Genomic DNA, 18335 nt, shown 5'->3' on the forward strand with positions numbered 1-18335 from the left:
AGTCCTTAGCATGCAGACAGCTGGGAGTATATGTGTCCTGCTCAGACCCTCAAGCCCTCAGTTAGGAGGATGAGTAAGATCACGAGCTGCATTGGCACTTCTGCACAGGCTCCTATGCAGGCAAAGCTGGGCCGTGGCACTGGCTCCTGAGCAGGGTGGCGCTGAGCTCCTTCATCCATGATTCCAGTGTTGCCACCTCTCCTGATGTTATCACAAGTCTTGTGATACTTAGCATTTCTAATAAAGTCCCAGCTTTTGGAGTCAGGTGGTTAGGTGAGAATCTCAGTTTGCATTTGATCTAATTTTGACTGTTGGGATTAATGTGCAGGTGGTGGTGGTGTTGATGTCCTGTGATATACAGGAGGTCAGATAAGATGATCTGGTGGTCCCTTCTTACTTTAAACTCTAGGACTATGACTCTTTAAAAAAAAAGTTTCTAGCCCTCATGGTTGCGGAGCAAAGCTTGAAAACATGAGGCAGAGTGCCCCAGAAGGGCCACCAAACAAAAAGAACCATCATTTATTATGATGTAAAACATGATTTTTAAGCCAGTCATGTGACTTTTGAGGGCCTGACTTACAATTTTTGAACACATGCAGTTTGCAATATTGAGGGACTCTTGCAGTGGTCTCATGCTGAATGGCCTGTATAGGGTGCAGATACCCCCCCCTTTGAGTGGCAATAATTTCTTCTCTGTCACCTCTCCTTAAGGAGCTGGCCCCTTTATGACAGACAGTTCTGAAGCTGGAATTTCCATTTCGAGATGGGAGGAAAGAGGGGAGTGAAAAACAGACAAATGGTATTGCCTACGTTCACTGGGCCCCAGCCACCCGGCCCTAGCATAATAGCAGGGAGCCCATTGTAATCAGAATGATTCATTTCTCAATGCACTGACAGATTCACACACCTGCCAAAAGATCATTAACAATTTTTTACCCATTATTGTTGTTCTTGTTTTCCCCACAAAAGCCCACCCTGGAGCCATAAAGATGTCAATGAACAGCCATAGCAGCATGATTTATTGTATTCACACACTGATTTCCTATTATTTTCAGTTATTAACAATTTTCATACAGCTACTGTAAAGAAAAATGAAGAATAAATATCAGCCCCCAACCAATATATTTGTAGGATCCAACTTAAATCATCCAAAACAAGGAAATTCCAAGTAAAGGCACGTAGTTTGTCCTTACCTCACCCCTCAGTGCATAGGGACTTTAGCTCATATGTTATGCAGGGCCAGCTAAGGACAGAATGGCAACTTCATTTCAGATGTCCCTACATTATGTTGTGTAATATAGTCCCCTAGTAGTTCTTATAATACAATGATTTGTGTATTTATGTTTTGCTCTATGCAAGGTTGTGTCACTGGCATATGTGTAAGGGATGCACCATCCCTGCCTTCACCGCACTCCTTGAGAACCTTGAGGCCTGACACTGCTGTCAGAACCAGTGTAAATCCAGATTTACATCACTGACTTCAGTGGAGGTACCCTGGATTTACTGCAGTGTGAATAACTCCACTGAAGTCAATAGGGCAGATTTATCCCTGTGCTAGTTCAGACCTTGGTGCAGGTTAATTTATGCTCCTGCTGCAATGGCTCTCACGGGTCACTACACGGATGCAGAATGGCTGGGGCGTAAGAATGCCCTAGCTCTTTTGTAGACTGCCCCTGAATACCTCCTGTAGAAGTGGCACAGAGCTGGCTCCACCAGCTCTGCACTTGGCAGAGGCCTCCTAAACTGGGAATATTCCCAGGATGTGGGAAGTTTACATCTGTCCTGCACCAGTTAGGCTGGTGCAAAGGGGCCACAGCACAACTCTGAATCTAGCCCAGTAAGTCTCATTCTCTTCTTACCCTGGTGTAAAATAGGAGTGATTCCTGAAGTCAGTGGAGTTAGATCTGTGCAAAATTAGTGTGGGAGGATAATCAAGCTCAAGGATTCACACCAAAACAAGTGACAGGAAAACCTGGCCCCTTATCTCGATGACCAGTAGAGAGGCACAGGCATGAAAGAGTTGAGAGAGTCACAAAGAAAGGGGGGGTGGTCAGAGAAAGGGTGTTAAAGAGAGGAAATAACAGCAAAAGCTCCTGGGAGCTGGTCTTTGCAGCCAGAGATAAGCTGTTAGTTCAGAGGAGCAGGATTTAGGACTCTTGGGAAGTGAAGAAGTGGGAGTGCACAGCAGGGGAGGAAAGATAAGCAGCTTCTACACAAATATATTTATGCAAAAATTGCTACATGGTTTCCCTTTTTTGTATTTGATGGTTTTGCTTATAGAGCAGCCACACAGCCTACTATTTTAATCCAGCAACTGCAACTTAAATATCAGAGTTTCAAGAGCACACCATTACAGTCAGTTGATTTAATATATATGTGAAGGTATATTGCTCTAGGCATATCTTTCTCTCTGATTATCTGATCCCTTGTTACAGTCTGCAATTGACTTAAACTAGTCATCGTAGTTGACTTTAGAGGTCTCTAATTGGGGTAGGGCAGAACAGGTGGCTTTGTTTGTGGATCACTTGACGATTACCTGTTCTGTTCATTCCCTCTAAAGCACCTGGCTTTGGCCACTGTCGGAAGACAGGATACTGGGCTAGATGGACCGGACCATTGGTCTGACCCATTATGGCCATTCTTATGTTTGTTTAAAGGGACAATGCCAAGGTGGTAAACCCCAAATTTGACATCCCAACCCCTGAGGAAAGAAAGCAATGTTGTTGGGTTTTTTTAATATGTCCCTGTAACATTGGAGGTTTCTGACATCAGAAATGGGAAGGAGGAAATTGACATGTACAGGTGCCACCCAGAGACAATATAAAGTAGCAGGTAAACATCATAATGTATCTGAGTCAAATCAAGATAGATACAGCCCACTCAGCCTGTGTTACTGGCCTATATTGCAGGGAAAAGGTCCAGCTTCTTGTGTGAAACTAGTCCCGGTAGACAGTGACAGACAGGCAACCTGGTTAATGTCATCCTCTGCGTATTCCCAGAAAAGTACATCACGGAGCAAGTTTTCCTACAATTGTGCTTTGGCCCCAACACAGAGCTCCTATGGTTTAGAGGGGAGTAGTTCATTCTTCAGAGTCAGTTCAGTCCTTGGCCTCTCTGTGGAGGCTGCCAGCAGAGATGTCATTTAGTGCCACTTGTAAGGGTCATTCTTGTGTCATGGACACTTGTTCATTGCGAATTAGACTGAGACCACCAAACGCATTTCACATAGGCTGGCAAATGGCCATAAGTGTTAGCTCACTTTTGACCTGAACTGGCTTTTAACTGGAAATCTAGAAGTGAAAGACTATAGACCATCACAAAAGAAATATCCAATGCACATGCAGTTATTTCTTCTTCTTTGAGGTGCTGCATTTGTGTGTTTGTAATAAGATATGATTGCTTCTACTTCAATTTGTATTTACTTTGATGTACACAGTTCTTCAAAATGAAATATACCTGATTTGAGAGAAAGAGAGAGTGGAAAGCGAGCAAGGGCGAGAGAACTCCCATAGAGACACAAATATCCTGCTCATCTACCACAGTGGGAAGGGAAAGGAAGCATAGAAAAAGCTTACAATGATTGAATCATAAAGTCAGTTTTGGAGGTTTATCTGAGGCTGTGTCTTCACTGCAAAACAGTGCATTTTTACACTGAATTAGCAATCTCACTATACAATCCCAGTGGAGACAAGGCATAGATAACCTCAGCTAGTTACATCAAGGTAAAAGTTAAAAATTACAATGCCCTGTCTCCACCAGGATTTTACATTGAGATAGGTATTCCAAGTCACCTATTTTAGGGCTTGTCTACATTTGAAATGCTACAGTGGCACAGCTGCAACTGTGCTGCTGTAGTGCTTCAGTGTAGACATAACCTATGCCGACGGGAGGGGTTCTTCCATCGGCATAGATAATCTATCTTCCTGAGAGATGGTAGCTAGGTCAACAGAAGAATTCTTCCATCGACCTTAGCACTGCCTATAATGTGGGTTAGGTCAGGATAGCTGGGGTGTGGCTTTTTCACACACCTGAGAGAGGTAGCTATGCCTATGTAAATTCCCCTTGTAGACCAGCCTTCAGTGTAAACACAAACCTTTTTTGCAGTGAAGACACAACCTGATCAAGTGTGCAGGAAATCAGAGCTGCTCTAACTCACAGGCTGAGTGGCCAGGGGAGAGGAATATAGCAACAAACGAAGTTAGTGGGAGGGTGTAAGAAGGTCCTCTCCCTAACTTAATGTACACCGCCTTCTGACTCCTTTGTGTGTAAAGTTACACTGACTATGTCTACTCTATGGAGACTATACAGGCATAATTATGTTGATATAGCTGTCCCAGCATACCCCCATAGCATAGATGCAGTCTACCGACAGAAGAGTTTTGTCCATTGGTGGAGGAACACCACGTCCCTGAACTATTAGCAATGTCGATGGAAGCATTCTTCCATTGACATAGCTGCGTCTACACTGGAGGGTAGATCAGCATGACTATGTCAGTCAGGGGTCTGTACATGTGTGTGTGTTTTTCCCCCCAACTTTTAAATGTAGACCAAACTTTAGATTCTCTTATGTGTTGGATATAAGTAGGTCTAAGTGAGTTTAACTGGGTCAGATTCTAGCCCCATTCCAGCGCTGCATAAAACTGGTGTAACTGAGAACCTAGAGAGTCTCCTTGTGTAAGAAGAATACCCAGGCTGCAGCAGATCTGGTGTAGCACCTCTATGCTAGCCTCCTCAGTTACTGGTGTAGAGGGCATTCTTCGGGGTAGGAGCACCACCAACCTCTGGTTATCTCTAGCTGAGAGAATTAACCCACAAACTTATAATATATGAATGAGTGTTTTACACCCAATTTGCACTGGTGTAAATGGTGACTCAAGGTGCAAGCAGTGGAAAATGAGGCCCATTGTGTCTAATTTTATTTCTATTGTCATGTGTGTATTCTGACATTCATGAGTTATTGTCTCTGACTTTACTTGGAGTATTATTTGCACTTATGTATTCTGAAATAATGAATCATTGTATGCAATAATATGACCAGTGTCACAGAATATGTGATACGTGTACACAGAAATAAAGACCCATTGTATCCAATTGTGTTGCCAGTACCATCTTACACACACAAGTAGCAGTGGTACCATATTATGCAGATAAGAAATGGTGTTACAATAGGCTGTGATGGATTAACCCTATCAGCCGGGGGTTGGGGGAGGCACTGGACACACTGTCAAAGAGATTGGAGAAAGACAAGACCACTGGGGAGCCAGAGGACAGGCTTGTGGGAGGAATCAGTAGCGGATGAGGAAAAGTGGGAAGGCAAGACCTACAACAGTAGGACAGAGGTAGGTGGAAGGGGGGATGCAAAGAAGAGAAGTAGGGGTAAGACTGGGGGAGGGAAAGAAGAGCGGGAGCAGAATGTCAGAGGCAGGCAATGGGAAGCAAGGAGCAGCAGAAAGAAGTGGGTCAACCGAAGAGGCAGGTGAGTGACTAGAGGAAGAGATGGGTGCTGAAGAGGAGTGATGGGTGATAGTCAACTGAGTAGAGCTACCTGATTCGGAGTTGTGTTGGCTGGCCATGGAGAAGCTCCAGTGGCATTAGTCAGTTGAGGGTGGTAGTGGTGCTAGATTTAGAGGACTACTGGCTGGAAGTAGTAACATCCTGGTAGGAATAGGAAGAAAGAAGAGGAGGCTGCGGCTTCCTGTCTGGCTTAGTGGCTTTCTGTGCTCCAAAGGTGCTACTGGAGCTCTGCAACATCAAACCCTTTGAATTTAGAGAGGCTCCTGTGTGACAGAACCAAAGGGTTAAAACACATCAGATACCCAGTACGAATCTGCATAATGAGGGCAAGCTGCTCGGGAGTGGAAAATGAGTTTCAGTTTTACAACCTGATATTCCTTTAGCTGAATAGATTAATAGATTTTAAGGCCAGAAGGGATCATTGTGATCCTCTACTCTGACCTCCTGCGTAACACAAGACAGAGAATTTCACCCAGCAATTACTGCATCAAACTCATAACTTCTCACTGAGCTAGAGTATCTCTTTTAGAAAGACCTACCATCTTGTTTTAAACTTGTCTAATGATGGAGAACCCAACACAACCCAAGGTAAGCTGCTCCAATGGTTAATAACCCCGTGAGGCAATTTGGAAAATCTGTCTGCACAGCTTAGGAATTCTGGTTGATATTATAACGCTGTTACCATGAAAACTGTTGTTTCAATGAATGCCTAAATGTAAATGTCAAATCCACCCTGGGCAGGCAGAACTGTGCATGTCTCTATCATACCAGGGACAATGGTGGGTCATTTGAATTTAATGGCTGCCTATCCAGCTGAAACATCTGAATGACAATGGGTTAGCTGAAGCCAAAAGATACTTTCCTCAACTTGTTTGCAGGGAAGATGAAAATGGAAAGAGTAGAAAATTACCAGCAACAAGACCGAGAGACGAAGGAGGAGTTTAAAAAAGATTCAGAGAGGGAAGACTCAGCCACGTAGGAAGTTTTGGGCAGGAAAGGAGAATGGGACAAACCAGCTGAGGTCAGATAAGGCAACAGCGAGCTGATGAGAGAACACAAGCTGTACACTGCAGCAGCAAAAGGACGCTGGGTGGCCCCAGTTGACTCTGACCTCAGCCCAAAGAATGTTCTGTAGTGGTGAGGAAACTGAGGCAGGGAAATGCATATAGGATTTATTGTTTTGTATGGCTTTATGATTTCTCATGCTATTAAAAAAAAAGAAATAGTATGTTAGAATTCTGTGCATAGTGCCTGTGTGTATCATGCGTTTCACCTATCACATGCCCCCTTGAAGATGTAAACCAGAAGGCTCACACCTTTGGATGCAGTTCTGGGAGAGGGTGTACTTAAGCTATGAGGAGTCTGTAGGGTCAGCATTGATTCCTGAAGCTAGGCAGCTGGACTGCGTGGTTGCAACTCTCGGCGGAGGACGGGGGAGCGGAGATATAAGATCTGCACCTCTAGAGCGTGCTTAGGGACTGAGAGACTTAAAACACATGGGATCCAGTAGCTAGATCTCTCACAGCAATATAGTGTGTGGCTCAGAGGAGATGCTCAACTGGAGATGTAACACCCTCACCATTAAAAATGTATGCCTTATGCTTGTGCTCTATGACTAATCTATGTGAAACTTGTCACAGTTTATATTTTAAATATCCATTTTAGAGACTCACTACAATAAGAATATTTTTAAACATAATCCTTGTGCTATGGGAATAAACCAGAGACTATTTGAGGTGTTAATAATATATGGTCTATATTAAGTTAAATGTTAGTACCAGAAAAATCACAGGTTAAAAGTATTAATATTGCTACATTAATACTCCCAGACTGTGCTGGTCTCCTTATCACTCACTGTGTCCTGCCCTGAGTTAAAATGGAGGCCTCTTGTCAAAACCTGCCTGACTGGATGTTTATGGAGTCTTGAGACTCAACAGATGGGGCCTGGGTAGTTCTGAGTGTGAAAGCTATAGCATGACTGGATCATTTATCTAGACTGTAAACTCCTGAGATTAGGGATTGACTTTTTTCCTCTGTGTTTGTACACCATTTAGCACAATGGGGTCCTGGTCTATGACCGGGGTCCCTAGGCATTACCAGAACACAAACAATTAATATGTCTATATTAAACATGATCTAAAACAGTGTTTCTCAACCTTTTAAGTAGCAAGTACCCCCTAACTTCTGAAAATGTTAATAAGTACCCCAACACTGAATTTTCCACAGGATTTTATATTTTACAGACTAATGTGAGTCATATGTTGGAAGAAGGGCTGAGTATACAAGGCCGTGATATGACAGATGTCAGATCTAGTGTGGGTGGAGTTACCACCTTTACACCAGGATTGCGCAACTCAAGTATGTACCTGGGCTAGAGGTGATGTTGGCCAAAGCTAGAAGGCTTTGAGCGGTATGCCAGTGCTGGGGAATATAAAGCGCCACGACAAATTTTATGCCATAGATTTGAGAGGAGGAAGAGGTGAGAGAGAAGCGGCTGCCGCGCACCTTCCCCAGAAGATAGTGGTTGCTGCCCGCCTCCCAGCTGGGAGCTGTGACAGGACGGAAAGCAGGCGGCTGCAGCCCAACTTCCCAGGACTGTGGCGGCTGCTGCCTGCCTCCCAGTTGGGAGCTGTGACTGGGTGGGAAGCGGGGGGCTGCCGCCCGCCTTCCCCAGAAGTCGGGAGCTGCCACACACCTCCCATCTGGGAGTTGGGAGCGGGTGGGAAGCAGGCTGCTGCCCCCTGGCTTCCCCTGAAGTCGGCAGCTGCCACCCATCTCCCATTCACTGTTTTTTTTCCCGGGTACCCTCTGCCTGTGTCTTGCATACCCCCAGTGGTACACGTACCACAGGTTGAGAAACTATGATCTAAAAGATTCCAGATAGCTTCAATATTACTGGATTCATGCTGTAACTAATATAATCTAAATCAGGGTTTCATCACATCCCTAGATGCCACATTAATCTGGATGAAGTAAATTAAAAATATCATAGAAGTAAGGTGACCAGAGGCAATGATGTGTGTCAGTTCTATCTTCTTCACCAAGTATTCTCTCTTCATTAACTGCAACTTTGGCCATTTAATTGATACTCTGCCCTTCTCTAGTGCATTTAATCCTGGGATCTCAAAACATCTTGCAAGCATTATGCCAGAGTGGTGCAGAGCAGTTGTATCACAGGTCAGGATCTAACCTACACATCATAGCACTTTTCATCCCAAAGTTCTCTAAAAACATTCATTAAGCCTCACATCTCCCCTGCAAGGAAAGTAAGTAAGTAAGAGTATAGGCAGCATGGTGTTATGATTAGCGCAGGGAAAGCGAATAGCAAGACTTGGATTCTAGTCTTGACTGCCACTGATGTTCAGTGTGATCCTAGTCAAGTTCTCTGAGACCACTTCCTCCCTGTCAGTGATAGTGTTTCCTGTCCCACAGGTATTTTGGTAGGCAAACCTGGAATTGGGTATTACTGGTCTAGGAAGGCTCCCTTAATAAGCCTCAAGTGGCCTGTACATCCCTATTTAAATGACATATTTAAATTACGGGCTGCTAAAAGTAGATATGGATCCTACATGCTTTGAGAAAGAGGAAACTAGCATAGAGATATAACTTTTAACTCTAAGGCAGAGGGAAGACGTTGAAATAGGACACTCAGATGCAATAGATCCTCCTCGATTGTAAGGAGGGAGCTGTGGTATCCCTCTGAATTGGTTCAGCCATCGAGTGTCTTCTCTTTCTAATTCAACAGGCTTTAAGCGAGTACTTGAGTGCACAGAACTGCAGGGTCACAAGAGCACAGACTGGTCGGTTGCAGATATGGTATCTGTTACAGTGACATTTAATCCTGATATCATGGACAGTCACCGAATCTTTGCTGAGTACAGTTCAATTTACACAATACTAGAGCAGCAAATGAATCCACTTTCAGCAAGAATGGAAGGGGCAGTCTTAGTATGTGTATTTTCTCTACAAGTCCCTTATCATTTCTCATGCTCTCTTTTGTACCTGCTCAAAGATATCCTATTTATAACAAAGCTTCAGAACTGAGCACAATATGCCCACTGTGGCTGCTTTTGTGATGAATTCAATCACTGAGGCATCAGGCCACTGGCCCCTCATACAAAGCTTTAATAATCACCTCCTGCTTAATAAAAAACCTTAGATTGATTATTGCCCCTTTTTGCCTTAGCAGTTAGCCAACATTCAGGGACTCACCGAGTTGTTTCTGTCAGGAAGAGAAACCGATGCTACAAGCTGGGCATTTCTTTGGTGCAGTCCTGGTTATTTACAAAGAATGTACACAAAGTCCTGTTTCCTGAACATGTAACAGCAGACAGGGTCCATGCTCAGAAATCCAGGACTGCCTTTCCAGAGAGTACTATGCCCATAAGAAGCTTTGTCTCTCAGCTTCCTTTCAGGGTCACATTCCCCACTGCTTCCTTCCCTTTCCACTGCTCACTTTCTGTCCAACAACACAGACAGATATATACAGTTACAATCAATCAGTCCCCTAGCTCCTGCATTTTGCAGTCAGTCTCAGGGAACCCCTCAACCCACATGACTTATTTTCCAATCACCTTGCTGTGCTGACCATTGCTTTGAGTGGTGGTTTCCTGTTGTTTCCAGCTATTACTACATAAAGGGGCATTTAACTGCTCCTTCCATTTAGCCTGAATGAAGGGTGGTTAGCACATTCATCAGCTTTAACCAGGTCTGTAATTGTCTATAGATCAAAGACCTGCTTGATGGCAGCCATTAACAATATAGTTAGACCTTCCAACATAACAAAATAATAGCCCCTTTCATCCTGTAGGATCCCAAAGTATTTAACACTTATATTCAATATTTTTCTTTATTAAGGATCCTCACATTGTCTTAAATACTGGATTTAGGGTAACTTCAGTATCTGGTTATAATACCCTACACAGCCAACTATATATTTCATAGAAGTTACAGAAAGGACAAAATATGTTAAAAAAAAACTCTAATATGGTGGATTTACTGCACTGACCAGAGAGCACTTCTAGGATCGATTGTGCGGGTCTCCACTACCTGCTCAATTGACCCCGCTACATCGATTTGTGAAGCCTGACGCAGTGCCCGCAGTGTAGACATACCCTCAGTTAATGAGTTAACATTTGAAAGCATTTTGGAGATGAAAGGTGCAAAGTATTATAATGAGCGTTATCCCAGCTCATTTTTACTTTGCAGCATACGAACAGGGAGGGCCTCATCCTTCGTTGTCTCATATCTTACATTTCTCTGAATGGAACTGGATAGAGCATATGGATATGGATGGCTACCCGGAACTGGCACCTTAAACTTTGCTTTGTGGAACTGTAGGAGCCAATAATCAAGTCAAATATATATGGAAAATCATTACCTCCGTTAGGTGAATGGGGTTGCTGTCTCCCTCTGTGTGGAGGGAGGAGGGTGCATTGCCATTTCAGTGATTTCTCCCAGCAGGAAGCCTATGCTGATGATGCAGTGTAGGATGGAGAGAATTCAGCTCCCATTTGAATGCCTTAGAAATCAGAAAGTTTCAAAGTTGTTGTCAGGAATGTTATACAAAATTTAAAAAAAAAATTTTTTGGTTAATGTACAATTCTCTCTAATCCACTTTGCACCATGTGTTGAAGTATTTTTGACACCACATTTTGTACAGTGTTCTATGTGCTGAGATGTAGAGAGATTACACTGCTTATTATATCACACTAGGGTCTCCTTTGTTTTAGAACTTGAAATGCCCTCATCATTTCGTTGTTTAGAGCTCTGCAGTATATTATCATTGAAGGCATTGTTTCCTATCTTTTTTTTTTCCCCCAGCCTCATTACCTTACATTTCCTTCATGGAATAGAATAAGCCAGTTTATCTAACCCTTTTGCTCTTGTCTGCCCAAGTCATCTGGAATGTAATTGTCCTTGTCTCCTGTATTGATTCCCTGTCTCTGATTTAATTTCATCACTTCACATTCCTTCTTCCAAAGTAGAGAACACAATTGGTGCTAATACAGTTCTTCCCCTTGCTGTTAAATGGGCCCAACACCTCTTTCGAGGAGGCTACTAAGCATGTTGTGAATGCTGCACTGCCTCTGTCACTGTACTTCATTTACAGGAGCAGTTTATTAAGCCTGTTGCAAGAGGCAGACGAGCATCCTTCACTCTTCATTCTGCCAGGCCTGGCTTGCAGCCAGCTAGCTATAGCATTTATCAGTCCCTAGCTATAGGGCTCCACCAGTGGAATGGACTCCACCTGAGCAGGAGAGGCACTGATGTATTGCAGGAGAGACAAGGACAAGAGGGAGGAACAGGCATATTGTGGGAAGAGGGAGTCTGTCCTGAAGTCAGCAGAGAGGGATAGATGGGTAGTCAAGGAGGAAATAATATTCATCCCTGAAACAGTCAGCCAAAGGGCCTCCTTCACTTTCTTGGTGTAAATTTCACCAACTTGTTTTCATTGGCATTAAGACTGTTCGCTATGTTTTCAAAGGGCTGTGCAGAGTTAGAGCCACATACCTCTTGTTAAAGTCAATAGGAGCTGTGCAGGTTAAAATCCACATGTTCTCTGCTAATGTAGAGGTGAGGGCCCAAATTCTTCTCTCTGTATTAGGGACCAAATTGTGCTAATTTTCACCCAGGCAAACAGACTGAAGTCAGTGAAAGCAGACCGCTGATTTAGGTGACCAACCTTAGATCTTGTCTACATGGGGAAATTTACAGGTAGAACAATCTCATTATAACAAGTTTTCCCCATGTAGACAACTCTAGATTCCCCAAGCTGGAAATTTCTCACCATAAACTCTATGCTCTTCAGTTTTCTTCTCTGTAAAACTGGGGAAACATTTGCCTACTTCAAAGGAGTATTGTTAGGCTTTCTGAATTCACAACTTTAAAGTAATATGAGATCTTAGGATAGAAAGCTATCAAAGGACAGAATATAAGGTTAAACACACCATATCCACATAAAGTATTAATAGTAAGTAAGCTTCAGGGCAGAGAAATACAAAGATCAAAATGAAGAGCAATTTTGTTCAGTTAGGGCTCAATCTTGCAAGGTGCTGAGCGTTCGCACCTCCCATTACTACAGTGGGAATTGAGGGCAGCTGACATTTTGCAGGAGGTGCTTGGCAGCTTGGAGAATCAGGCCCTTATATATTGTCCCAATATCTTGGAGAAGGGAATGTGTAGTAATATGATATCATTCACTTATGATATAATCACAGTTAAAAAGAACAAAGTCAATATAGTTCAGGTTGTATAAATAATGACATAAAATATGTCAGAGGAAATTATTGTCACACTAGAGTGGGACTTTATTTGGAATATTGCCCACAGTGTTTTATATAAATGGAGACGAGACAGCAGATAGCAGCTAGAACTATACAAAGATTCAAAGGTTTTAGCTGTAATCCCAGTGGAATAGAGAAACTAGGGCTGTATTCTTTGGAAAAGGGGAGAAGAAAAGAAGACTTCAGTGAACACAGACTTCTGAAAGGATTGGAATACTGAGAATGGGTTAAATTCTCCTTTCAATTATAGTGATGTAAATCTAGTACAAGTACACTCACTTCCATGGTGTTACTCCAGGTTTAACTAAAATTACATTACAATTAACAACTGATTTTCTCCTGCTATGATAAAGGGTTATTGGATTTAAGAATTATATAATTATTTGTATGTCCCATGGCAGTAGGTGTGCATTGAATTTATCCTCACTGAAGCCTACAAGATAGGGAAATATTATTTCCCCCATTTTACAGATGGGAAAACAGAGGCACAGAGAAGTTAAATGTCTTGCACAAAGTCACACAGGAAGTCTGTGGGAAAACTAGTAACTAAAAACAGATTTTCTGAGTCCCACTCTAATGACTGAAACACAAGAGCATTCCATCTCTCTTTACCATTTCTCCAATAGCAACACAAGAACAAGGACTTAAAAATAGGGGCCTGTCTCCCCACACCAGTGTACATCAGGAGTAACTATGCTGAAGTCAGTGATGTTACACTAATGTCAAACTAGTGTCAAGGGAGGGGGAAATTGGGACCAAGAACTGATGTAATTTAGGCAGGATTTCTTCACAAAGAACGTAATTTATATATGGAATAAGGGTCTGATTTTCAAAAGAACTCAGTCCCCATTTAGGCATTGAAATGAAATGGTCAGATTTTCAAAAGTGCTCAGCATCCGGCAGCTGCAATTGAGAGCTATGGAAATGGCTGAGCACTTTTGAAAACCTGTCCATAAACTAGCAAGGTCATCAGTGGATGCAATAAGTATGCCTAGCTTTAAAAAGAGAGAAAAGTATTTGAATGAAAAAGGAAAAAAAAGAAAAAAAGCTTGTGGGCTGTGGCTGCTAAGTCAGCATTAGGAAATGGATGTAGTTGGGCTTCCTTCGTTCCCTGAAATGTCCTGTATTCTAATAATTTCGCCATTTGCTGAATTGGTTTTGGAAGGAGTTGCTGTTGCTGATGACCTGGCAACAGCTCCTGGCTCTGAGCAGTCAGTCAGGAGTCCTGGGGGGGAGGCAAGCCCTTGGCTGCTATGGATTTTGTTGCAGAAGGATCATATGCTGTATCCATGTTTGAGCAATGCAGTCTCTCCTTTAAATCCAAAGTGCAAGGCTTGAGTGATTCACTAACCAGCCCAACCCTCTTTAGTGTAACACTGCACTCAGAGCATCTGAGGAAACACCCAGCTTTTCAAATGTTGCTTGGATTTCTCCCCTCCATTGTTGTTTTGTTAAACCTGGCTTTATCCCCCCCAAACCCAGATATCCGCTTCCTGATTATAGGGATCTTCATTAGATTGACACAGAAATACTGCATGTTTCACAGAGGGAACCATTTGGGGAGTACAGGCCTTCCCAGCAATCTGGAGCAGGGCTGTTGGTGGTGCAGGCCTTTCCAGCATTCCGGGCTGTGGCAGTACCATGCTCCCCAGCATTCTGGAATGGGAGGCACAAGTCCCTCCAGCATTGCAGAAAATGTTAAAGCTGAGATAGAGCTCTATGGAAATCAGTGTATTAAGAATACCTTCAGGGAGTCTGTCATAACGGTCTAAGGGATTTAGGAGCACATGTCCCATTGACTTTCAAAAGGGACTTGTGTTCCTAAACCCTTTAGGTACTGTTGGAAATCTCCCTCTTAATCTTTTATTTTCCTCACGGGAAGGAAGTTTTGCTTTCCAGTGCCTTGAATTTTGTTGCTTTCTTCCCCTGACTAAGACTCTGCTTTTGAATCTCTGAACTTCTAAAGTCAGCAAAGCCATGAAAAGGTTGAAGGAAGGAAGCCATCACTCATCAGGAACTTCCTATTTCATTTCAGGGACTTCCTGCCCCGTGGATCTGGCATTGTCACCAGACGCCCACTGGTCCTGCAGCTGGTAAACTCCACAACAGGTATGTGAGCCGTCTCCACCCCCATCCTCACCCAGCACATAGCACAAAGGAATGGACTGAGGTAATACCTTTCCTCTCTGCAGCCACCAGCATTTTCTGTACTACTATATCCCAGACAGAAAAAATATTCTTTGCCAACCTCTAATACATTTTATGGTTAATCTATAGGAATATAATCAGAGTATACTGAAAATCTGACACACTTTGGGTGGCCTGATGTGAAAGAAGTTGGGGGTTCTCTCTGTTTCCCGATGGACAGATATCCACATCACAAAACCCACCACCACAGATGATACAAAATTGGCAAACTTGTTGACAATCTCAGGAGAGCCCAAGGAGTGAATGGGATGTGGAGATGAACTCCCCTCTCACTCCTAGAAGTGGCTCCTCCAGTTTAGGATAGAGGAACACTGGCAGAACCTTGCTGCGCTGTCCCTGTTCTGTAGGAAAGAGAAGACAGTGGTCTACAAGGCTGTCAGTCTGGCACTTTTTGCAAGCACTAAACTCAGTAAGAGCTGGATGTTGATACTCATACTGAGCATGAGTTCTACTTTACTCTGAGAGCAGTCCCAGTAAAATCAATGGTACTACTCAATGTGAGAAAGCAAATCGGAATCTGCCCCCATAAAAATAGTACTCACTTAGCCAGTTTTAATTTCAGCCTATTTAAAATCTAGGGTGCATTAAATGTTCAGGAGCAAAGGGCTTCTCATCAGCTTGTGAGGAATTTGTTAGGTAGCTTCACCAAGCTCCTCTTGGCTTTTTCTTGACTGCACAGCTGTGATTTATTGAATGGATCAGACCTAGACAAGAATGGAGAACCCCCAATCAGCTTCTCATAGGATTAAGAACTAATGTAAATTTAAATGTGTTGAGAACTAAGCATCCGAGTGTCAGTTATAGAAAAAGAAATGACATTTGGGCATAGTTATTTACCTCAGGAGCACATTAGCTAAAATTGTCTCCTCTGCTGTAACGAAGACAGGCACAGAGGGAACTGAAGTTTCACCATGAAGAGTCTTTTCTGCCAGTAACTTGGGGCCAGACCCTGCCAATGTTCCTGTGCAGAATTCTCATTTAAATCATTGGGTCTGCTGAGTGTAGGTGAATGGCAGAATTGAGTTCTTAATGCTTGAGTGTGGGAGACTTGTCCCATCCTGTATTTCTCAGATGTGTAAAGCAGTAGTTCTACCCCTCGAGTAACTGGTAAGCAGAAATTTGGTGTTCTCCATGAGCCCCTTGCCACTAGAGGATGACATTATTAACCCCAGCACTCTAACAAAGTGCTGATCACACAACACTAAGAGCTGTGTTCCACTGCAGTGTGTGCATGGCATTTATCCCTGCAGGCAGGTGTATATTTAGCTGCCTTGGTTTCAACAGAGGAAGACCTGAATCTTTAATTGGATGTCAGGGGGAGGAGTCTATCCCTGGTGGGACATGAACTGGGGATCAGCAGCTCTCTGCATTGAGCTGAAAGGGATTCCCTCAGCTGTTGGTAGTGATAGTAGTACCATACTTATCTCTTATTTGCTAGCCTCCTGGCACTAGAGATTGAGAGCTTTGTCACACTTATCCCATTTGATGGTTTCTTCAGCCCAGCAGGGACAATCTGTAACTCTCTGGTGTTGTTTGAATAGAATTTGGAGAGTTTCTACACTGCAAAGGGAAGAAGTTCACTGACTTCGAAGAGATACGTCTGGAGATTGAGGCTGAGACAGACCGGGTTACTGGCTCCAACAAGGGGATTTCTCCTGTCCCCATCAACCTCCGGGTCTACTCTCCCCATGGTAAGTACTGTACAGCATCCAAGACTGGGGAATTGGGTGGGGCAGAACGGTGGGGTTGACTCTGCTCTCTGATGTTGCTCTGTTTTGGACCTAAAACAGTAAGAACAGAGATCACTGCCATGAGAACTTGCAGACTCTTTGGGTCGCAAATCCCCACGACAGGCTGGGCCATGCTGAACAAATCTCCAGCCTTTTGATTCCATTGTGACAACTCACTCAGCTATTTGGCAATAGTGCACTGTGCTGCCACATGCTGGACCCAAGATCCAGACTCAAATGGGATCCTCCTATGCCAGGTTTGTAGGCACTGGGATTGCTGAGGAGACAGCATGCTCAGCTCCTAGGGGAAAAGGAGCATCTTTCATGGCTCTCGAGTGATCCACCAGTTCACACAGGGGCTGCATTGATAGACTTCAAAGGGAGCCACATCCAGTAGCCCATTCGTGGAAAGGAGAGCCGCTATGATATGGGGGAATGGGGATGTGGGATTTGAAATGGGATTACATTAGTTTCCTGTCCACAAAAAATAAAGATTGAATAGACCACTAAAGACTTTTCTAAAGACTTTTTAGTTGATGAGATTCTCTACTTGACTGAGACACTAACGATTTCTATAAGCCTAAATGGCTGCTGGCAACCCTCCCTTCACAGTCTGCCAGTGTTACTCCACAATTAGTCAGAGCTTCCACAGCTTCTCCCACCTCTGCTGGGCTTTCCTTTAACATTTAAATCCACTGTTCTCAGACTATGATCAGAGGGTGGTGTAGTGTTCAGAATGGGATAGTGAAGGTCTCTCCATGTGCGCCACAGAATGAAAAGGCTGGAGAATCAGTGATTTAAAACAGAGTTTCTTGTTGCCCATGCTCCAGTTCTTTACCTGTTACATCCTGCTCCTAATCTTAATGGGCCCAGTCTCAGATCCTTTATTCGGGCATAACTCCTGTCACAGACAGCTGGGCATTTGCCTGAGTAAGGACTGCAGGATACGGCCCGATAGTTGGTTAATCATCTTGTGCTTGGCTTTAACTCAACATCACTCACCTTACTAACGCTACTGCAGCAATAAATAGCCACTTCCAAATAATGCTCAATCGGTTATTCAGATTTAAAAGATGATGTGACAAGATCCCAGATTTCCTACCACTGACTTTTTTAAGCAGAATCCCCCATCAAAACAATGGCATAATATAGTATGGGCACTATTCTTGTAAATAATGAGCCTATGAGCACCGTTTATTTCCATACAAAAAGGAGATGGCGTGAATGACTCACTGAAAGCCTGTGCTCTCTCACTGTATCTCTGTCTCTCTTCCCCCAATACCACTTTGCTGCACCAAAGATGGGGAGACACTGCTGAAATTTCTAGTAGTGTATGCACTAGTTGGCCCTTGAGCAGGAGTGACTCATGGTGTGTAGACATCAGCCATTCCGAAAGGAGTGTCTCCGATTTTACACTGAGATGCCTTGGCAGGAGGAGACTGAAAAGACTAGGATGTGGCAAATAAAAGCCTTTCAGAAGTTGCTGCATAATAGAGATTAAAACACGGCAAAATATTTGTATTGATAATCCTTTGTCCCTGTCTGGCATCTTCCATCTTGGGATCTCAAAGTTCCTTAAACTGCAAAACAACTGAGA

The 18335-nt window shown here is 43.5% G+C and overlaps 1 protein-coding gene across 9 annotated transcripts in view; it reads left to right on the top strand.

Annotated features, from left to right (window-relative positions):
• Positions 1-18335, top strand: part of DNM1 (dynamin 1) — a 96948-nt gene that overhangs the window by 16818 nt on the left and 61795 nt on the right. For all 9 annotated transcript variants that reach the window (XR_010918609.1, XR_010918608.1, XR_010918610.1 and 6 more), the window contains exons 2-3: positions 14836-14909; positions 16550-16699. Coding sequence is in view for 6 of the 9 variants with exons in the window: in XM_067542084.1 (XP_067398185.1) it covers positions 14836-14909; positions 16550-16699 (224 nt within the window). In the remaining 3 variants the exon portion in view is untranslated. The remainder of the gene's footprint in view (positions 1-14835; positions 14910-16549; positions 16700-18335) is intronic.

The sequence above is a fragment of the Emydura macquarii genome, unplaced genomic scaffold, assembly GCF_026122565.2.
Source record: "Emydura macquarii macquarii isolate MOO-44397 ecotype Brisbane River unplaced genomic scaffold, CSIRO-AGI_Emac_v2 contig_691, whole genome shotgun sequence".
NCBI classification, from domain to species: domain Eukaryota; kingdom Metazoa; phylum Chordata; order Testudines; family Chelidae; genus Emydura; species Emydura macquarii.